Source organism: Juglans microcarpa x Juglans regia, chromosome 6D, assembly GCF_004785595.1.
Source record: "Juglans microcarpa x Juglans regia isolate MS1-56 chromosome 6D, Jm3101_v1.0, whole genome shotgun sequence".
In the NCBI taxonomy this organism is placed as follows: Eukaryota; Viridiplantae; Streptophyta; class Magnoliopsida; order Fagales; family Juglandaceae; genus Juglans; species Juglans microcarpa x Juglans regia.
Genome location: NC_054604.1, coordinates 32,483,037 through 32,507,181, shown reverse-complemented (window position 1 = coordinate 32,507,181; position 24,145 = coordinate 32,483,037). Strand labels below are relative to the sequence as shown.

At 36.3% G+C, this 24,145-nt stretch overlaps 1 protein-coding gene and 1 long non-coding RNA gene across 2 annotated transcripts; one reads left to right on the top strand and one right to left on the bottom strand.

Moving 5' to 3' along the window:
• Window positions 1–1,994: 1,994 nt before the first annotated feature.
• On the bottom strand, window positions 1,995–15,322 carry LOC121234909 (kinesin-like protein KIN-UA). Its single transcript, XM_041131051.1, is given in 20 exon segments — window positions 1,995–2,503; window positions 2,583–2,711; window positions 2,955–3,098; window positions 3,812–3,907; window positions 3,910–3,936; window positions 4,040–4,165; window positions 5,985–6,077; window positions 6,177–6,312; window positions 7,373–7,504; window positions 7,629–7,763; window positions 8,810–8,956; window positions 9,754–9,957; window positions 10,184–10,272; window positions 11,155–11,304; window positions 12,217–12,370; window positions 12,499–12,720; window positions 12,868–13,053; window positions 13,591–13,713; window positions 13,804–13,904; window positions 14,690–15,322. Coding segments are annotated over 20 exon segments (2,736 nt in total). The 5' UTR covers window positions 14,883–15,322; the 3' UTR covers window positions 1,995–2,354.
• Window positions 9,357–14,255, top strand: LOC121234910. Its single transcript, XR_005934464.1, has 3 exons — window positions 9,357–9,536; window positions 13,570–13,579; window positions 14,244–14,255. It is a non-coding gene; the product is annotated as an uncharacterized LOC121234910 (long non-coding RNA).
• Window positions 15,323–24,145: the final 8,823 nt, after the last annotated feature.

Sequence of the window (24,145 nt, the reverse complement as noted above, 5' to 3'; positions counted from 1 at the left end):
TGAATGATATATCTACCGAGATACCGATAAGAACAAAGGAGGGTTCATTGAACCCGACGGTTTTAATGGGGGTGACATTGCCAAACTGTTTACGAGAAGGAAATGAGGTATGGGCATAGAGTTTACACATAAAAGTTTCTTTCTTTCTAGGGAGTTGTACTGAGGGGTTTACGATATATGGGGACATGAAAATCTTGGGGTGCTGGTTTACAAGTGCACTGTTCTGATATTCAAGCTCCTTTTCGAGGCAAATAACACCACCAAAACACTTCCATTACAAGGCAGGCAACAACAACCACGACAACAAAGTGCCCTCGAGCGTTATGGCCTCTCTCTCTCTCTCTCTCTCTCTCTCTCTCTCTGTTTTAGGGAATCGGGGATTGGCTAAGTCTTCGAAGTTTAAATGGTTCAAGCCGAACCGGGTTCAGATTCTCTGCATGTATTGAAACTCCCTTGTGAAAACATTGCTATATTCTTTTTCTCCAAAAGCTTGCTCTTACAGCCATAAAAAACGTATCCATTCATCATTGAACAGATGATCTCTACGTTCAACTATTGCTTCTGTTGCACAAGCAAGTTTCATTACCTTTTTCTCTCAATGGATTTTGTGTATATAGAGATCAGGTCTGGATCAAGTCAATTACCATGCTTCGTTCTAGTACTGTATAATTAAGTGAGGCATTTTCTCGGTTTTACCTTTGTAGTTTGGTTCTCAGCCTCTTCTTTGTTGTTAATTGTTTTTGTCGCTGTAGCGTATCACAGCGTCATGTAGATCTCTTCTTCCTTCAGAATAATCTCATATTTGGATTTTTTTTTTTCCCGTGTTATACTGTTTTACTTTAGCACTATAGCTCATATTGGTTCTACTCTATCTTTTAGAATCAAGTTCTTTTGCAAATGCATGTTCTTGCTTCACAAAATTAAAGGAATCATCAATTACATGAGTATGAGCTCCCCTTTGTGAATGAAGGGCATGATCTTCTCCTTGAGTACATGTAGGCAACAGCATGATCTTCTTCTGGAATGGCACAATTGGTGATTGCATCAGTGGCATGATCTTCAGGATCAAATGCAGAATCTAATATCAATCGAGATTCCTTCATGATGGTTAACAAACAAGTTCCAAATTTTAATGAACATAGAATCTAGAAATCGCTTGTCTTTGATTGTTACTTATCTTGGGGAGAGCACAGAAATCGCACGTATTTGCCTTTATTTATTTATTTATTTTTGGGCCGGGGAGGCGCATTTGATTGACCATAAAGCTTTGCAGGATGGTGATACCATAGCGCCAATGCAGGACCGTCAAAGTACATTAAAGTGTATATAAAAGCGTATAAAACTTTTTTAAGGATTATTGGATAATACGTACATGCCCAGCAACTGTCATTTTGTATAAGAGACTTGTTCAATTGAGATTTCATGGTAGCGATCATATATATATATATATATATATATAGAGAGAGAGAGAGAGAGAGAGAGAGAGAGAGAAGACAAGTTTGTAGTTTGTACATATCCTCTCTTTTGAACAATATCTATCAAAGACGAACATAAAGTGGATTTTGCTCTATACCCCAGTATGAAGTACTCCCTACTTTAAGATTGATGTCCATGTAATTAAGGCACGAATTGTGCTGGTCTGGAACATATATCTGTGCCATGGGCTTTGACTCCCACCATAACCGAAAAAGAAACTAGGAAAGTACGTACCTGTTTCAGACTGAGTTCGTAGTCTCCCATAAAGACTTTAGTACTCATAAAAAGATTCCCGTTATAGATTATTATTAGATTCCCACTTGTCTATTACGAGAATCGGGTCTAAGTCAAATTTCACTACATCTCAAGTAAGAATAGGAATTATCATCCTTGAGTCGAGGTAACATCAGTCGAACCAGACGCTTATGATCGTTCAGTTGATTAAGGTTGCTCGTAGTGAGGCGATCTCATAAATATTAATGAAAAAATAATGATAGAATAATAAATAGTAATAAAAATTAATAGAACAAGAAGATCATTTTCTTTTTTTCTTTTTTAAAGAAAAGAAAATCCTAATTATTTCATTTACAAATCGAATTTACATGCTAGGTACTGGCTAACACAGATGGTCACGCCTGGGTGATAACACTTTTAATAAGCATGCCCTACTAAGTAGAGGTATCGTGTGTAATCAACTTCATAGGAAAACAACCAAAGCATTCCCTACTAATAACAAAACTTTGGCAAATACAGCTATAAGTATCAAACTCAGAGCATCCTGCTTGTCACCTTGAGAAAGATCAATCCTTGAGCTGGGATCGGTTGTCTATGCACACTTCAGCTGCTTCAGTTATTTCACACGTTCGTCAATGATCTATTCATAGACGCCTCATTTCAGCTTGGAAAGCAGGGCTGGAAGTTAAAGTTCGATGTGCAAGAGTCCTTATGTCCTCCCGAGAACAGTCCCGTGAGATACGAACCAGCTCCCACAAGGCACCTCCGCTGATCATGTCTTTTGCATTTGCTTCTGAAATGTAATCCAAGACTTCTCAGAAATCATTCTATGGTAACACAAATCTTGTTCAAAGACGAGTAGAGAGAGATACCATGTTGTGCTAGGTGACAGAGTGCAAGCTCAATATGACGCCTGATTGGTGAGGCTTCACTGTTCGCATTCTGTACAATCCATGGAAGTGCACCATCCTCAATCAGAAGAGACCTTCCAGTCTTGGTTCCTATATGATAAACAAAACAGTTAAACTTGCGAAAGAGGATGAAAAGGATGATTTAAGTACATGTGGTTCATAAAAAATAACAGGTATCATTTGACACTTTTTACATGTGCAATTTCATCTATAAGGTACAAGAAAACTTAACGAGTAATTCTTAAGAATAAAGACGACTCTCTTGTGTGTCAGTGTATCACATGACAAGCAAAGCAGCAACTAGAACACGAGGAATCTTTACAAGCTTTTCACCTTGCATAGACGCTCTTGACTCGCATTTTGCAAAATTTGCTATTCCACGAGCAACTTGTGCAAGAACATCAGGATGTCTGCATCTGACCATTCCTAGCAATGCTTTGATCCCTCCTTCACCCCTTAGTTTCATCTGTAACTTATCTGGATGATGCAGTAGCATGTACTAGTTAGTGACAGCAAGTCACCGATGTAATTGAAATGAACTTTTCATTGAGTAATTGGACTACTATCACATCCCAAAGGAACAAGCTAGCCCCTAGTTTACATTCAACAACCCATGATGTCCCTCACAGAAAGATGGCTCTACACATAGTTGCAACCTGAAACGCCCAATCTAAACTTCATTCTCTTTTTAAGAACCTCAGAAGACTATCAAGCCTTGATCGGATGAGTAATAAAATTAGGCAAACAGATCACAACAGTGACTGGATACATTTTAATGGTCAGGTGAAGCTGATTTTCTAAATATACAGCCCATCATTGATGACCAAATTTAAGGAAAATGCATCAAAATTATCCTCATAGCATGAGAAAAAAGGGGAAACAAAAATGAATAATTTGAGTATGTCCACATTTTGTAGCAGGAAGAAGCAGTTACCTTCTCTATTTCAACTTATTTTCAAATAAAGTTATCTTTGCATCTGACCTTAATGAAACGTATATATAGCTGATCTCATGAATCCATAAACTATAGTTCTTTTAAATAGGTTATCTAATTTGCTCCAGTTTCCAGCACAATCCATTAACCTTGATCCAATATAAAAATTTGAACTTGTGAGATCTCCTTCATACCTTGTAGCACAATCTAACAAATTTTTCCATAAATCCACATTGGAAGAGATTAGATAGTTTACCATTCCCACAAAGATTTGCAATGGCTCCAGCAACCATCCGAAGCGTTTGAGGATCCTCAGCATTGGCTGCTGTTATCGACAACAGACCAATACCCCTTGACCCATGATGAGCTCCTGATTGGTTTCTGATATGACACAGAGCACATATGAGGAAAATCATGGCCAAAACAAGTAATATTATCAGCCAAGAGTGATATATATTTATAGTAATGTACTTGAAAAGTTTACCATTCATGGCAAGATTGGCGATTGCACCTGCTGCCACTCTATGTATGGTCTCGTTTTCAGAGCTCCTAAGAAGCATCAACAAGGAAGTAAGACCACCAGCTTCTACAATCTTTTCCTGATTTGTTTCTGCATATTGGATGGAATAGGGAAAGCTTTATCATTGCTGGCAAAAGCAATATTGTAGCAAATCTTAAGTGATATTGAAGTGAGAACCATATGTACAGAAAGAGAACTTGGTTCAATACAAAACAATATCATACACAATGTCAAGCACGTATTATGATTTGAAAGAACAAAGTTCTACTTCAATTTCAGCAAAGCATCATAAACAGAGTCAAAATGCATGACAAAAATCACCTTCCTGAACTTTTGCCTTCCAATGGATCACCAAGGAAATCACCCCTAAACCTCCTATAACACTCACATTCCAAAGAGGAACCTCTGCGGAAGAACAGACCCTAAATTCAATTGAAACAAGAAAATACAGACTCGAATAAAATTATAACAAAGGAGAACCCAGCCTTTCCTCACTTACTGACATCAACACCTAGTCCACCTGCTATAACACTTGTCTTTATTAATGACTGCAACGGATAAATTTTTCTACCTTCTCAAGAATTGTTTTTATCTTTTATCTCTATGTCCCACTTCAACTCTTTTTTTTATTATTGGCACCGGGTGTCCAGGAACAACATCCAGACTAATCCCGGTGGTGCACAGACCCTCGGCAAGGAGTTTCCTGCAAGTGCACTTCGGGTAATTCAAGGGAAAAATCCTCCAGTCTGATGGCAGATTGTTTGCACCCAATAGGATTCAAACATTGGACCTTGGAGGGAGTATACCACCAAGACCAAGGCCTTTACCACTTGAGCCAACTCCTAGGGGTTCAATTCAACTCATAGTTATCAGCATTACTTTTACACAAAATTTTATCGCCTTAACCAGTTAAACCAAGAACTTGCACATTGTTGGCACCAATACTTCTAGCAACCCGAATTCCACCAATGGCCAAATGACAAAATAGCAACAATAACAATACCAACAATGCACTTTCTAGCATTGTAAACAAACTCGGCTCGGGGATACTTAAGCTTTGGCCTGATAAATGAAAAACAGCTTGGGCTTGACCCAAAGCTTAAATCAATTTTTGAATGGTTACTTTGATTGAACAAGGTTCAAAGAGCTACTTAACGTGTTTGACATTGTCTTGGCTAGCTAACTAAAGTCAAACAAGCTTCCACTGGAGCTCAAGCTTATTTTAGTTCAAAATCGATGACTTTATAGGTAGTTTGTCTTCTATATCTCAAAATTAGTATAGCTCAACCTTAGCTTGCAAGCTTATAAAATTCTGGACGTTGCGCTTGCTTTTTCCACACATTTCACTGAAATGAAGAATGAATAAACCTGGCAAAAATCATGCCAGACATTTCAAGACGGTGACATCATTTTCTATAGAGATAAAGCCATTCATTTCCCTACTCAAGGGATTATGTCACCTAGGTCCAGAAGGGCCAAACCAAGCAGCTCAAAAGCCCTAGACACTTTGCCATTGATTCCCCTAATTTGAATCATCGTTAAAAGTGTGGCACTTCCTAGAAAAACCCATCTCACGAATCAGAATTCTCAGAATAGTAGTGAAATGATTCAGAATTCAAAAACTGTGTCCAAACGAGATAAATCAACTCTACCCTACATGACGTGTTACAAACTCAGGTCTCAGTAACTAACCCACAGTCTCCCCATTTTAGATGAATTGAAAACACTAAAGCCCGACAAAAGTAAGACACATTATATTGCCTACATTATGCAAGAACTAGAGAAATAAGAATAACTATCAACTGAAAATGTGACGATAACGCAAGACCATATTGCAAGCATATTATGATAGCGGATATCAAAATGATCAGGTGATAAATTAGAAAATAATGCAAGGAAATACAGGCACCTTCAGCAGCTAGATTTGCAACCACTTTCACAGCGTGAATTCGCAAGTCAGCATCTTCAGATTCAAGCAATGACAAAATCTTCTGCAATCCCACTATAAGAATATTGAACTTTATCAGGAAGAAACGCCAAGAAAGTAAACAGAGAATGATTTCAAATGAAAAATAGATGTCAGAACAGGCACTGAATTTACCTTGTTCAAAGAGTTTGGCTATTGAGGCCTTTTCCCCATTTTCCGGCTCTTGCTGTTGAAGTTTAACTTGAGAGAAGAGAGAATCTAGATCACCAGGAACTTTACCAGACCCACCTCTATCAAGTCTTCTTCTTGTCTACAGATCAAGTATTTAATTTATAACTCAAATTTAAAATGCTACTTTTGTAGACGGAGATATGTACCATGAACATACTCTAGTGCCATGGAGAGAGAGAGAGAGAGAGAGAGAGAGAGGGAGAGAGAAAATGACACAAAATATCATGAGTAATTCCCATAAATTGCAAGCTCTCATCATGAGAGTAAATCAGTCCAGAAAGTGTCAAGATAAGATTCACATTGCAATAGATTTTCAAAAAGATCAAAATGAAATCACTATGTGTTGTCTGTAGATACCCCAAATAGCTTAAGTAATCAACTTGCACTAGACTTTCAATACACTATGCTTAGGCTTCCAACCAACAATTAGCAATAGGAAATTGTTGCTGCTTCATTTCAATTCAAAATTTCCTTTACAGGCCTCCTAATCTTCTGCTCATGAATGACAGCAAAATTAAGGCATGGCTTGCTGCTGCCCAGGCTTGCAAAATCAAGGAAACCACGGTATGGAAGGCTCAAATTGTCTGCCCACCATGCTGGTTGCCCCAAACCACCTTTTTTTGCTTCATGTGATGGCTGCAGTGGTTGGCTTGAGCCTTGAATGCATGGTGCAACCAAGGAACAAAAACCAAGAACATGCTTTAAATAGCACATCTTCAACACAGTTCGTGATTTTATCTCAAACAATTACTTGGAATAGAGAAGAAATATTCTTCCTCAAGTAGTAAGATTTTAAATCCCACCTTTTGCAGGAATTGAGGCGCCTTAGGAACTAAGAATCCCAACACTGACTTAATGAAAACCAACTTTCAAAAAATCTTCAAAAGTTTTACATTCAGAGTCCAATTAATAAACAATGAACAAACCCACAAAATTTATGATCCGAGATCACATAACCCAAGTATCAAAGAATTTCTGGCAAGACTATCTTATCAACCCATACTTCATTTCTACCAGATGAGAGAACAAGGCAAGGACTATGATACAAAATTCCAAGGGAGGACGTCAATGGATATCATCCAGACAAAAAGTTAAATTCAAACTAAGCCAGAGCCTTGTAAGTTCCAAATAAAGCATACCTCGTCAGCTTCAAAACTTATTTGAAGCAACTGACTATGCAGTATTGCTATTTCTCCTTCAAGTTTCTCTTTCTGGCGTGCCTCATCTTCCAGCATCTTACGAAGCTTTATGATCTCTGAGTTCCCTGATGCCTATCATACCAAAAGTAGCATTCTACGTAAGATTAAGATACCAAAGATTGGGGAAACGGGGAGAGAGGATGACGACCATAGACAAAGCTGAGAAAATAATTGTTTAGAGATACATAAAACATACCTCTGACCTTTTCCATTGAGCTAGTTGACTTTTAAGACTATTAACTTCCTCCTCAGTAGCCTTCCTAAGAAGACTTTCTTTTTGAAGTAGTTTTTTCAGCTCAGAAACTTCCTCAACAGCAGAGATCTTGGAACTCTGAACCAATTTGAAAATGGAGGAATATCTTAAGAGAAGGTTTCACATGTGCACCATTTATAGGGAAAAAGGGACCAAAAGGATCAAACCATTTGTATTTGTGAATTACAGAATTTAACACCCACAATTTGGAAGACCCCACAGCAATGGACAAGTAAGGCTAATTCAAACCATTAAAGAGCATTCTGAATCTGATAATATGGACCAAAATTTCAAACCTTTGATACTAATGATTTTACTCTCCTACTCTACTAAATAATTTTTAGTTCTTACTACTGCAATGGATGATATGGCCAAGAATGGCATATTTAGAGCCCCCCCCCCCCCCCCCCCCCCCCCCCCCCCCCCCCCCCCCCCCCCCCAAAAAAAAAAAAAAAAATCTTGTCACAAAACACACTCCAGCATAGGCTACAACTGAATGAACATTTTCAAGACTGCTGATATTCCAGGACCATACTAAGTATGCCCCTTTTGCCTTCAACAAGTGCCTCCCCTCAACCATCCCGTCCTTCTAACATAAACCTTCATAAGCCTCTTCATACACAGCAACTTTCCATCAATTTAGTTATGGGGCTTTTGCTTGACTTGATTAACAGTTAAAATGCAGAAAGTAAATATCTTCAAGATATGTAAGAGCCATATAATGCGTAATCTCTGTATGAAGTTCAAATCAAGCTTCAGTTTCAGCTATTCTTCAAAATTTCCAACTCGAGTTGAACCCTAAAATCATTTTTTCATTAAGGGAAATGAAACTTGGGGCAAATTGCAGCTAGCGAAAAGGTCACGAAGGATAATGAAGATAAAATACTATTGATCAAAGAAAGGATAAGGAAGACATATATCCTGGTGTGAAGGCGAAGAGACAAAAATTGTAAGACATGTTATATACACCATTTTTGGCTTCTAAGATGATTATATCTAGCATATAACTAATAACACCATAAACTAAACAAGACAATGAAAATAGCATTAGTAAAAATACCATGCATGTACCTACAGTTTGTTCAATGATAAATGACAAGATATTGAGTTTAAAATAAGATTGCCTCTGTGTTAGATGTCAAAGCAGAGCAATCATCCTCACTTCCAACTGGAACTTTTTCAAAGCCATGTTTTTGCTGATTCTTCACCAATTGCTCTTCAAGTTTCTTTATTGATTCCATATAGTCTCTCTGATATTTTCCTCTTTCGTCCTTCAAAAAGAGAAGGCATGCATGGATTTCAATATGCAATTGGAAAAGCATGATAGTTGCTAAATGAAGTTCAAGTGGCAATTAAACTAACAGATAGCACAAAGTTTCCACTTACAACAACTATTCCCATTAAGAGATTTAAAAATCTCTGGAAGTGGAAGTAAATAGTTTAGCTTTCTCCAAGTTACAAAGTCATGTCAAAATCCAACAGCTTTCTTGAGGGAACAGAATAGATACACGTATAATTGAAAATAAATATAACTTTTAAAGAGGCTATTGTGCATTTTTCTTTAGAGAAGCACCCAAAGATACCAATGACAATGCCTACAGTTATGCGGGAAACTGTAGGGGTAAAGGCCTTGGGCTTGGGGGTATGCTTCCCCCAGGTCTAAGGTTCAAATCCCCTTGGGTGCAAACAATCTCTAGGAGCCATCGGACTGGGGGATTTTCCCCTTGAATTTACCCAAGGTGCACTTGCGAGAAACTCCTTGCCGAGGGCTTGTCCACCCCCGGGATTAGTCAAGACGTTGTTTCTGGACACCCGGTGCTAATAAAAAAAAATGCCTATAGTCATCCCCTCGTACTTGAGATACGAGCCAAGGTACCAGGACAAGCTATTGCAAGTAAATCTCAAGTGGATTAGAACATCAAGATATAACACAATATATACATATTCCACCATAAGCTACAATCACGTAACAAAGAACCTCCCTCCTTCCCACATGTATCCACATGTGCATTTGCAGATGTTGGCACATACGAGATTGAAGATATAGATAAGTAAATTAAGTGATTACCTCCAGTGCATCTTCGTAGTTTCTTTCGACCTCAGAAATACGATTTTGTGCTTCTGTAGTAATTCTTTCAATTTCATTCTCAAAAGCTTTCTGCTGCCTCTCATGTTCTGCAATAAGTTTGTCTAATTGTATGTCTAGCCTTCTAGATAAACTTTTGTAATCAAATTCCTCCTTTAATTTCAGCATATTTTCCACCTTCATTGCCTATGAGATAACAATACAGGAAAGCATCAAGTCAAAACAAACATTATGTGGTCTGAAGTCCCCCATAACTGATTTCTGCCCTGAATCACACAATTGAGGTCCCAGCACACAGGAACATCATGCAGAATATGCTAGTGGTCTGTTATAATGATGCCCATAGAGAAGTTAACTAGTAAGAAAAGAATTTTAGAATGTGAGAGGAAAAAGCACTGATTTTGGAACCCACCCTCTGTCCGAACATTATGGTACTTGCTGTCTCTCCCCGATGGCGTGGGGATGGACCAATAGTAATAACCAGCGAAGTTCTTGCTGTGCCTGTTAAAATTATTCGATTTTAGGTCACATATATAGCAATACCAAATTATGTACCGAATGGTACTTCATAGAATTGGGAGTAAAAAAAAAAAGCATACTGGACATTTGCATGGTACAATGGCACTGCCAAAGATGGAATAATCTGCCAAAAGAAAAAGGTTTCCCGAAACTGTATGTACAGTCGTAGGAATAAAATCACTGTTTTTTTTATAAATCTCATGCCCTAAACAAGGTTTCTTAAGTATAATGATTATATATTTTTTGGGTGTATTATAATAATTACATATTGAGCAAGTGAATCCAGTCTTAAGTGATTCAGTACATAGAGAATCAGCAAGAACTGATGACTCAGAGGTCTTCATCCCAGAATCTGTAACAACATTTTGAACCTCTAGAGATCAGCCACATCTCATTCAGTCATTTAGGGGATGCTTGAGGAATGAGATGAGATAATAGTAGTGAAATGATTGGTGAATAGTAGTGAAATAGTTTGAGTTAAGATGTTTTATGGGGTTTTGGGAAATGAGAGAGAAAAAGTTGAATAACAATATTATAAAGTCAAAATATTATTAGAATATTATTTTTTTTTTTAGGATTTGAAAAGGCTGAATTGTTTTTTGTGTTTTGTTTGGAAGTTTGAGAAAGTTGTAATGATTAGGTAATTGATTAGATGAAAATTTGAAATTGAAAAGTGTATGTTTGAGTGGTGTTTGGATGTTAAGATGTGATGCGATGGGATGAGATGAAACCATTTCAACATCCAAACACCCCCTGAATTTCTACATATCTTAAGGAAGGAAACATGTCCCAAAATCATTTGCTCAAGAATTGAGTTCACCCAAAACACAAAAGGCAAAAGACTTCATATACATGTGATCATACCGCCAAAGGAATCCCTAAGCAATCTTGTAAGCTTTGAATCACGAACAGGAACATGCACACTATTCTCAGCCAGTGCATTAATGCACTTTCCCAATGCACTCAAAGAGAGATTAATAGATTTCGCTTCCTCTAGTGTGTGTCCCTCGCTTCCTGCCACAGAATATATTTATCGAAACAAATATGTGATAGATTGGTTAACACATAGAGAGACACCCCCCCCCCCCCCCCCCCCCCCCCCCCCCCCCCCAAAAAAAAAAAAAAAAAAAGAAAAGAAGAAGCAGAAGGCATTAATTTGTTCTGTGCGCTTCATTTCCCAGAATCCATAAATATGACATCTAAAACTTGGCATATAGTTGTTATTCCACTGGCTGTGAAAATCTTACAAGAGGACTTTATCCGCAACAAAGCACACGTGCAAACTCACAATCACAGAATATAAATCATATTCAGAAACTTGGAACAACTCCCATTCTAGTAGAGTTAAGTGTGCTCCCAGTTTGTTCCCAACTAATCATCATTACAAGTGATTTGTTTGCAATTTTAAACACCATAAGAGAACACCACCGGAGCCAAAAACCTTTATTTTGCATGAATGGTCACTGTCCACACGAATACTATATTTAGTTCTCCTATGTATACTTCCAATGTACTTGGGTAGCACTCCCTGCTCTTTAAATAAAATTCTTTTTTCTAAAAGTTCTTTAATAAAATTCGGTGTCATTACTTAGCAAAAAAAAACTTCTCAACTTGGCTGACCAAAATATCACTCTGAAAGCAAAATATTGAATTATAACTATTAGCTTGTCATAGAGATATACACAAATTTGACACTTGCAAGCCCACATGTCATCGTGAGCAATCCCTACTATAAACTAAGGGAGAGGGAAAACTACCCAGTATAAAGATACAGATTGTAACATGATCTAGCAAAAATTTAAGAACCATAAGGAAGCTGTTAATTCATGAATGAAGAATAGGAACATAAAACAAACAAAAATAAAGAAGTGCCAAGTTATTAGAAGGGAAGAGCACTAATCAAGTCCTATTGTTGTGCTCACATACCTGACTTATCAATACGCTCTGAACCAGCAAGATCAACCACAACTAGTTTTCCCTTCCGAACAATGGCAGGCTTTAACGTTTTCATGTGGGGGTTGTTACCATTTTCACTTGAAAGAGCTGAATGTTTTCCCTTGACAGACCTCTTTACATGTACCTGCAGTATTAGAGTTCTCTGTTAATGCTCAATTAATATAGTAGAAGATTTTTCATATAAGTGTCAATAAGCTCCAAGAAATTTCAAGAGCACAAGCATCACAAAACAAGAAAAGTGCATTTATCTACCATCAGTATAGCATGACTACGAGAAGATTCTGTATTCAATTTAGTGTTTGCAGCAAAGCGGTGAGCTTCCCCTACTCGTAGCAGTTCTACAAAACTTTTCTGGTCCCTGATTTCCACTAGGTTAGCCCCAGGCAGTGAAACATCGCCAGTTTTGGGGTCTTCCACAATAGGAATGTTATCGTTAGCAGGATCAAGAAGGTCCTGTATAGTCTCCATATAAAGCTGCATGTATATGTAACCAAAATGTTAAGCATGAACTTCTAATAGCGTTGGCAGAATGTTTAATGTATACTTCAGCACATGAGATACATTTAAAATGATAATGAAGTCATACATCGATAAACTAGAAAATAAAAATTAAACAACAACCTGAAGATATGAGACAGAGACAGAATCGGTCTCCAAAGAAACATCTGCCAGAATATCCTCCATAGCACGCACCATTATTCCACGAGCAGCTGTGTCTTCCTCTCCAAGTCGTCCAAGAGTATACGTTTTACCAGTACCAGTCTGCCCATATGCCATGATGGTCCCATTGTAACCATCCAGGACACTCTAATACAAAAAGGAATGTCACTTGGAGGAGTTACATAGAAAAAAAAAAAAAGGAACAAGAAACAAACTTGTTCAAATTCATAATGAAGAATATAACACAGCTCCTGCATACTTTCCCGGCTACGAGGCATATGACAGGTGAAAACAAAAGTACTTTAAAAACAAGAAGCACTAGAAAGGCAAGCAGTTGATAACAATTTCAGGTTTCATATGCATAATTCAAATAAGTGAATGATAGTTTTAGATGTAAGGAACAACAAACACAACATTTAGGTAAAAAGAAAAAAGGACACTCAACTCGATAATACGTTCAGGTGCTTCTAACTTGACCCTTCACTTAATCAGAATCCTACATGATCCAATAGTTTTTCCTCATTTCTCTACAACATTCTTTACTCTTGGCTTTTACAATTTTTTTTTTTTTTTCTCAGCTTGGATTTCTCAAATTCAAAATATGCAATATGATATTTCAGAATAAAAAACCAGATTTCAAATGCATATAAGATTAAATGGCAGTCCATCACACGTAATGCACACCTCAACAACGGGCTTTGCCACAACTTCATAAACACGTTTTTGGGATGCAAACTCAGTGAGCACTTCATCAAACTCATAAGTGTCCGAGTCCCAATTGTTCTTTCGAAGTTTTAACCTCTTAAGCTGAAAAGGATCACACAAAATATGAATTACTGTGCCATAAACAGGTAATGAAACCACATAGAAAAAGTATTAATATCAGTTGAGGAGTACCTCTGGCTGTAATTCTACACAATCAGCAAAGTCAGCATCTGCCACCGATTCCTCTGCATTACGTGGTCGCAATCTCACAGCTACTCGAACTCTTCCAGGAACTACCCTCAATATAGAAAATATGTAATGAATAATAAAAAGTCTGTCTGACGAATTAAAAAAACACAGTTTCTTCAAATAGGAAATCTTACTAGCCAATCTTTTGTAATAGTAACAAAGAGAAAAAGGCATAATCTCTTTTCCTTACCAGGGCCGACCTCTTACTCACCTAACCTCAGAGCTCTTTTTTTTTTTTTTTTTATAAGTAAAATGAAAGTTTTATTGATACGAATGAAGTAGCGAAGTAACCTCAGAGCTCTAAAAGGACGCAGAGGGTATAAATGAACAATAAACCAATCAAAAAAATTATCTTTTAATAGTAGTAATTCTTCATTGATAAGCGCAAAGAAAGTAGATGATCGCAAAATCCAATTAAAAATAACGGTAGACATAATGCCGAGTATTTAACAAATTTTTGTTTTATCCCAGTCTGGGACTCCATCAATAACTTATTAACAGGTAAAGGACTTTCGTCCATAACTGCTCAGAAGGTAATCAATACTCGGAAGATTAACTACAATTAGAATTCAATCTTCGGTCCCATCTGCTTAGTATCTAGAAAGTACTTTCCTTGTGCAATTTTGCTTTAAAAAACAAGAGAAGTAACTCGAAATGCAAAACCCGTAATGCCAGTACCTCCCATTGAATTGTGCACAAGTCACATTTCTTAGATACAAAACCTATACGCACCCAAACAAGAGAATTGGTAGCCCAAGATCTCAATCGCCAAGTACAAGAATTTCAAATTCTTCGAGCAGCAATGATAGAAAAAACCGCAAAAACTCACCTCCAGCATCGTCCTTGGCGGCTCCGGTGGCGGCACCGATAGAGCCAGTGCTGATCCGGCGGGTCCCAGAAGAAGACAAAGGCTTGGACTTGACAGAGGTCTTGGGGTTCGAGTTCATAGAGAGAGGCCTATCCACCTTCAGAGAGCTCCTGTGAGTCCCATTTCTGTAACTGCCACCACCTGAAGTGGCCATTGTCAACGAGAACTAGTAAAGCTTCAAATTGGGTCTTCCTACTCGGACCATTGAAGAATAGCTCCTGCTTGGTTGTACAGGGAAAAAAAAATGTAGCGCAAAAATGGAAAATTTCTTGAGAAAATGAAGAATATGAGAAAAAAGACCCAACAAGACCCAAGTGTGAAATCTAAGTTGGAAAAGGTAGATTTTAGTGGAAGGTGGACCTAAATCGTGTAGGATGTGACTCAGAGAAAACCGGACTTTGCTTTGATTTGCTTCCTCAGTTGAAGCGTGGAGGGGAGGGCAGAGAGACAGAGACGAGACTCAAAGAATATTTGACTATTTCTGATCTTACTAAAAAAAGTGGGCCTTTTTTCCCATCTTCTTTCTTTTTTCTGACGTAAAGTACTTACCTGCCATTGCAGATTTAAACACCTGTTCACTTTTCTTTAGGGTAGAGCTGGAAATTGGAACCTTTTTTTGGTTCACGGTTTACCGTCACAAGTAATTGGGTTTCATGGTGTTCGCATTCAATTCCAACTTCCAAGTTTCCAACTGCCGAGTTTGTTGAGTTAATTCTTGTACTGTGTAAACTGTACAGAGACATCATCTATGGATGTATTTACACGTGACATAATATATATATATATATATAACCTAATCTAGAAAAAAAAAAAAAAAAAAAAATCTACGACGTCATCACCTTAAAAATAACAATAAGAGTAACGGTATATTTACAATTTTCTTATAATTATTTTACAATTCATTTTATAATTAACTAATACAATCGTGACACATCATTAAAAAAAAATTCTCAAATTTATAAAATTATCCTCAATTTCAATTAAAATCATTTTCCCACTTGACAATCTAAGGGCAGGTTTGGGGATGGGATGAGACATAAAATTCTCATCTCATCTCATCATTATACATTTTTTAAAGCCTCATACAAAATATAATAAATAATTCAACTTTTTCAAATCTCAATTCATCTTTTTCAAATCCCAATACAATAATAATATTAAAACATAATATTTTAAACTCTCAAACAAAACACAAAATTTTCATCTCACTCTCCAAACCTACCCTACAATCCATTGATCTCTATCGTGATCATTGTCGACAATCCAGAAAGAGGCTAATTAACAAGGAACGTCCATTCAATTGATTGGATATTTGATGCAATAAACTCATGACTACTGTTTCAGTGCAGTATGGGAAAAGGATAATAGCACATATATATAGTTCATATTATTCGTTATCACTCCTCATCAAATGTATTAACTACCATTCTTAAAACCAGACCAAGAAATCATGATCAGACAACCTTGAGCGATGTTTGGGCGAAGTTCAGATGCTAGACGGGCAGTCTTATCTCACAGAGAGAGAGAGAGAGCTTTTGCATAAAGAAGAACTAAAGTGAGTAAAGATGGAGTAGTACTCATTGTACTCGGAATCTATTATTAGTGACACAGAAATATTTGAATTCAAACTATGGAGCCAAAGATAACCTAAGCTCTCCTACGTACCATTTTAAGTTGAGATAAAGGAAGATGGAAAAAGGAAGAGAGAGAAGAGACATGCATGATGAAGGACATATATATATATATATATATAGGAGATTAATTAACGTGGTTAATTCAATTATATATAATAGTTTGTGTCCATAATGGAATTAAGGCCCACACGGCTATATATTTCTTATTCACATCAATCACAAGATGGCTTGGAAGAAAATATCCACTCGTGATTTTATGTCAAGGTTTAAAAAAAATCATACTTAATTGGATAATAACAAATTATTAATGGATAACATGTTAATAAATGTTTTCAATAAGATTGTGTGAGTGTGTGTGTATATATATATATATATATATATATGAGATATATATATATATAGGGACAATATAGTGAATAAATATGGAGTCACGATATGCGCGCCTGAATTATGGTTGCATTACATGTAATGTGAACAAATAAAACAATATAGAATAAGATATACTCTTTATTAAGATAAAATATAATGATTAAAACTGCCTATTTTATTCAATTTATAACCATTTAGGATATATGGTGATTTTACAAGGTACTAGAGCTAGTAGAGATTTTGAATTCGAACTCTTAACTTTTAATTACTCTATCTCCATTTAATTAAAGAGAAATTCTACATAAAAGTTTTGCATCATGCACCTCTACCTAATCAATATGTAATTTATCATTTTTGTCGTTCTATGTTAATGTTTAAATAAAAAAAACAAAAATGATAAATAGGTGTTGGTTAGGTAGATATGTATGGTGAAAGACTTTCTTATAACATTTCTTTTAACTAAACACTACACGTGTTGAGCTCATAGAAGAGAATGGAGTCTGGCCCACACATATAAGAGATTATTAAGACAAAATATAATAATTAAATCTATATTTTTTTATCAATTTAAACTTTTAAGATAAAGGACAATTTCAAACTTTTAACCCTTAAGCTGATGCGTATTTCTTTACTTACATTTTGAAATAGGTCTTATAATCTCTTCAAAAGCCATCTAAAACCAAACTGACATCTGTAAATGACCCCATTCGTCACTCTTTCATTCAAATCTCCCATGATGGAAGTTGTGGGGTCAATAAAAGGGCAATGGGCACCCAATAAGGAGTTCGTTTGACAGACGAATGCCGACTCACTGGGGCAAAAAAAAGGACAGAAGTCCAATGACACAATGCTTATCTTCCCATTCACATACGCCATAATAGTTTTCAACCCTTAAGTTAGTGGTTTAAATAATCATCACTCTAATCCATCATCCATCCTACTAATCACGCGGTAGGTCAGGCTATTGGTAACTTATATTGACATTCAGTTTGTATACACTCATTGAACTGTAGCCAACCATCGAAGATAAGGAGCCTACATCAAGTCCAGAAGACTGTGATGTGCAACATCGGATGGTCGGAGGTTGTTCTGTCGGATCTACCCATATTAGTGGTTAACATGTCCATTTTTGCAGGGCCCTCTTTGTGATATTACTCGACATATGAAAGCAGACTGATGATGTACCGTACAAAACTTGCAACCTAATCAAACCCCTCTCAGGCATATACTATTACATGGAATAACTAGGAATTTTTGTCCAAAATAGAAAATTATGTGACATCCAAATGAACAAAGTGGAAAATGGACCAAGAATTTTGCGAGTGCTCATTGTCCTATATATATGGTCCAAGGAGATCATGGCCGCCATGATGATCAGTATTTATTGAGCAGTCGAATTTTTACATCATGAGATTGGAATGTTCTATATATAAAGTAAATTATTCTTTACCCTTTTAGTTCTAAAGCGTGGGAGCTAGACTAAGAGAAAGGGAGAAAGGGTTCCCTTGGTTTGATAGAGACTTCCATCAATATTCATGGGGAGCTTGATCCACCCTCTCAAGCCATATATGAGCTATCTTTATTATCAATTTTCCCCTCATTTCACTTATTTGTTCAACAAATTAAGATGGATGGAAACGGAACTTGGAAGTCTACTACGAAGTGGAGAAGCCGTAGTGGAGTAGAACACGAAATGGGTTGAAGTTGTGTTTTATTCTAGAAGAGTTATTATTTAATTAGAGTATGAAAAGTTATTATGTCTGTCAGTTGTTTTATTACTTTGAACTAATTCATGTCAATTAAGATTGTTATTTTTATTAGAATATGAGTGAGTTTCTGTGCATGGTCAGGAGTGCATGCAGGCTATAAATACTAGGGTCTGTTGTTTATTTTGAATCATCAGAGAGAATGTAAAACTTGTGGTTTGTTTCAACCCCAAGTGAATCACAATTTATCACTTTTTATTGTACTAAGATCCTGGTTCCATTAGACCAATCAGCATTAAAGAGTTCCAAGCTCAAGCAACTTGTCCAAGCAATCGTGCTACCAGTACATGTCAAATACCTCAGCAATATTATTGTCACATGGTTTCCCCCTTGCATGCTAGCTAGCTGCATCATGAAGTGTAGGCAGTGATTCATGAGTGCTGTCTATATCATACATACCAATTGATCACTCTACATCATGTGATTGAGAGAAAGGAAAATTATTTAGGAAGATTATATAAACATAACAATCAGGTGAACTGCAAACGCCAATTTGGCATGCAGCAGACCATCTTTCTGCAAATTTGGGTGTCGCTCCAAATTTTGTTGCCCATATGTGCATGCGAGGGCCCGGCCACCCTTGAACCATGCACTCCTAAAATAGTAACTCTTGGCACTCCACATGATGATGATGATCATGTGGACAAAGATCAATGTTTGCCTGTACATGATAATTGTTCTCTTCTCCGTTGAAATTATTCAAATGAATGATGTTATGATATTTTTTGATATTGGGGTAGGGTACGTATTATTTATAGTAATTAATCCTCATTGGCCTAAGCGATGGAGAAGGTTCATCCTGCCTATCAACGAAGCTAGGGCCAGATTGCCTTGATCATAGAAATCAAGTAATGAGACGGCAGCGACTTTCTTGACTAGGCCTCGTTTGGTTACGCAGTTTAGATGTGATGAGATGAGATATTTTGTTGAAAGTTGAATAAAATATTATTATAATATAATTTTTATTTTGAGATTTGAAAAAGTTGAATTGTTTATTATATTTTATGTAGGAGTTTGAGAAAATTATAATGATTATATGAGATGAGATAGTTTGATTTTGTGTAACTAAATCAGCTCTAAAAGTGCATGGGACTACTGCATGGAAGAGTCATGCAATTGGCTCCCAAAGTATATATTTGCATTTAGGTACTTTACCCTAAAAGCATATCAAGCTTAAGTTTTGAGAAAAGATTTACTCCAATAATATTCTCTAATTTCAGTTCATCATCAAACTTGTCTCGTCATTTAAATTTTATGCCATTGCTCAGTGGGTTTGTCACCTTATCCATTCTATATATCTACGTCTCTTTATTTTGTTTTCCTTGAACTAATATCACATGCGTATAAACCCACGTCAAGCCCAATGAATTGTCCACATGATCAATACTGAACACGACATACTATTTTGTTTTTTTATTTTCATTTTAAAAAGGATCATCTCTCTCTCCTTCCGACCTCCTACTAATTTGGCCTGTAAATTAAGGGTAATGATATCCTTACCACTCGAGACTATCTGTTTGCTACCTAGATTTTTTTTTTTTTTTTTTCTTTTCATGCGTCCCTTCCTTCTGCCTACTATTGTTAACTCTGCTCATATATCATAGATTTGATTGTCTGCTTTGCCAGAAGCTTTTTGTTCCTCTAAGATATGAAGCTTGTATATTCAAATCGTCCGCTTTATTCAAACGGTATTTTTTCCTCTTGCCCAAAAGAAGTCCATCCCCGCCTTGGCTCAATGCGAAGTGCAAACTCCCATCCCACACTACAAGAAAAAGGCTCTTTTCCAGCAATTTTATATTCATTGTAAAAGAAATCATTGCTAATAGTACTTTATTGGGGCGCAAACAAAGTTGCCATAGCAAATTTGATTTTTATTTCATTGTGAACAGTTTCCAAACTTTTTGCGACGATATTTTTATCTTTATGACGATTTTAGAGTATTTACGATTAAATTCATTTCCAGCGACATAAATTTAGTCGCAAAAAGTGAATTTTACTGTAGGTGGATTTTCTTTGCGGCAATAAAGGGAAAATGCCGTAACTATGAGTTTTTGCAGTGACTGTTTTGTCGCCGCAACATCACTTGTTGGTAAGGGAAGAAAATCTTTTGCGTTGACTATAATCGCCGAAAAAGGTAATGATTTCAAAATTTCCCCTTATATTCCTTCTCCCCCATCCAGATACTTTGTGTTTTATATTCGCGCGTTCATGTCTCTTCTCTCCCTCGTGCTGTGCACTGCCGCCCCTTCCCACACTCTGCCCTACCACGTCGTCGCCGCCTCGCCTAGCAGGTGACTCTCTCTCTCTAGTACTTATCTTTTTAAGTTTATTTTTCATGAATTCCTATCTTTATCAGCCTGATTTTATACAATAGAAATGCTTATACAATGACTGTACAGAGAATTAGGATTTTTACCCGTGGATTGTAGTGTTGTTTGGGGTCTCGTTGATAATTTTAGGTTCTTTTTTATTTTTTATTGCATTTGGTTAGAGATTAATCTTGATTTTAGGTTTTTTTATTTTATTTTAAGGAATATGCTTAGCATTTCTTTAACTTTTCATGCTGTGATTTATTTGGTTTGTCACATAGAGGTAGTGTGAACTGACATGGTATTCATCTCCTCTCTTTTTCTTTTTTGTATTTTCCAGTCATCTCCTGTAAAACAATAAATCATTTGAAAATATATTCAATTAAATGTAGCCATAGACTAGTGGTGCTTACAGGCAAATGTAGCCAAATGACCCAGTACTTTGCATCTTTTCTGTCCCATGATGAAGCTTTCAAGCTCATAATGATGGATGGTTGAATCATAGTTGTGGTGCCAAAGGAACTACAGAACATCAGGTGTTACTATAAATTTTGGGTTTTTTATTTAAGTTGCAACCACAAAATGCATACATGAAGTACCTGGGTTGAGGTAAAATATTGTAAAAGATGCAGCTTTTATCACTCACATGCGTTTTCAAGTAATGAAAGGTAGGACTTGGAGCATTTTTTTTTTTTTAATTGACATTTTGCTGATCTGTCAAATATTAGGAGCATAAAGTACTTTGATTGAATTTACTAGCAAATTGCAATCAGACAGGATAGAAAAAGGAAAGTGGGAGTAAGACTGGGACACATCAAAAAGGATGGGCCGGGAGAGATTGACTGCTTGTTTAGAGATGTAAACAAGCTGAGTATCAATTTAATATTTGATGATTCAAGCTCAGTTTGATTATACTAGAGTCAAGCTAAAGTAGAGCTCTAGCTAGTTTTGCAATTTGCTAGCTTGCGTGTTGGTGGATCTTAAGCATTTTATTTATTAATTCAAATACATTTATCATCTATTTCCATGACTTTCCTCATTTTACTTTGTGGATGAAATTTGTTGTAGTAGTAACATATTCTGAAATTTTCCTTTTAATGAATGATTTAGGAAGTGGTCAGACCCAACAAGTGTATATCCAAGCCAGAGTTTAAGCAACTTTTACTGCACTCTGAACTTGTTTATGCAAGTATCTCTTCGGATTCCTTCATGTTAGTAAAAAGACGTTATTTCTTTAAAGCATGAATTGCCTGGGTTTTAGGAATTTTAACGTTTCATCTTTAACAAATTAATCACTTTGGTTAATGATGGGGGAAGTCCATTTTTACTTATTATGTATGCTAGACATTATTATTTTTATTTGTATCCTCAATAAGATAGACTTCATTAGTTCGAACATAACAAGAAAATAGTTCCTTCCCTTGCTAAACCTCTGCAGCTACTGAAGTTGAAAAATGAGACATTGTTTAAACACTCTTCTCTTCAAAAAACCAAAACTACTTCCTTCCTCTATTAAGCCTCTGCAGGTGGTAATTATTTCTTCCCCAGGATTTCCTTTTATTGCATGTCTACAGCTAAAGTACGGAATAAAATTAATGGTTATTGTTGTTCATTTCCTTTGTGTCATTGTCATTTCCTTCTCTTTTCTTTCTTCTCAGTAAATATAAGTATTTATGATGCAGCTGTATTTTTTATTGACATTGTTATATCAGTTTTGTTTGCTAGTGTAATAGTATAATAGATTTGTGAACTTATTTGTTATCGACTGGTCAAGATATAAAATTAGTACTTGCATTGGGTTTTCCTATTATGATGTGCTTGCCTTCTTGACCTGCCTTTGCCTGTTCTAAGTAAACCATCAAATTAATAGTTGGAGAAGTTTTTCTATCTCTCTGCCTTTGCACGCTCTCAGTAAACCATCAAAACAATGTGCTTGAATTAGGATTCTTTGCTTTACTCATCGTTAGCAGTTTATTTTGCAGGATTTTCTTGGACTAGTTGAGAAGTTTCTCTCTCCAGTAGATATGACATCCAGTTAACTGTTGGTGATACTATTATGGTGAGCATTGCTTTTCATCCCAAGTTTGTTCTCTCTTAGTACATCACTGATAGTCCAAGCAAATTTGTTGAACTCTTTCCCAAGAGAACTCTGTTTTTGGTTAACGTGGTTGTTACTTGTTTGTTATGAGTTGATACCTAGAGTCATATATATTTCAGTTTTCAAGTATATCTTTAATGTTTTCTTGTGTCACATATATTCTAATTATTGTACTATTAGTATTTTTTTGTCTTTCCTTTTTAATCTCCTCCGCTTAGTGTATTTATAATGTATTGTTCAAATCCTATGTGTTTTAGGCTATAACAGCCATACAGTTTTACTAGTATTTTTTTAACTATTTTCGATGAATATTAGTCGTCGAAATATCCCAATTTCAACCATTTTTGTTAACGCCACAAATAGGAGAAATGCTTTTTGCGACGAAATATATTCGCCAGTAATCATCTTTCCCAACGATGATATCACCAACCGTACGGATTTTTCCTGGCGTTTGTATGAACTATTTGCGGCAATTTCAAGCCGCTGGAAATAACATTTATTTTCAACAATTATTGCAAATCGTTGCTAAAAGACAGTTGTAACCCTTCTTTGGCATCCAATGTGCGACGAATGTGAAATCGATGGAAAAGGCTATTTGCGGCATTTTTTACATTTTTTTGCGACTAATATTTGGGTTGGAAAATGACCTTTTTCTTGTAGTGTCAACGGCGGCAAAACAAGATGGGTAGTCTCTTGCACGTGAACTCTCTCTCTCTCTCTCCATACTCTCTCTCTTTCAGAATAAAATCTTTACGTTTCGTTTTTCGTAGCCAACCACCATTCAACGGCGCCAGCCCAAGAGAAATCACTTTGAATGTTTTCCTTCTAAAACTCCCGAAGTAGTCGTTGCTAAATCAACAAGTAACTTTCCTTCTAATATTGAATGGCTACTGATCAAATAAGACATATAGAATGCCATTTCCAAAAACTTCATTTAGACCATGTCATGTGAAAGAGCGATATAGATTATAGACTGGGTCTCCAAATTATGGAAATTCATCTAAGTACTTATATATATATATATATATATATATATATAAATTTTGGCCATTATTATCGGTGTGGCGATGTGTGTATCTTTCAACTAGTACTTGTGGTGATCTTTAGTTTACATACAAATTCCTCTACATTTAAAGTAATTTTATGACAGAATTTTTGTTAGAGACGAAAATGTTAGGTCTAAGAACAAAAATGAAATGTTAGGCCATGATAATTAACATCATGGTCTAATCTAGCATGTC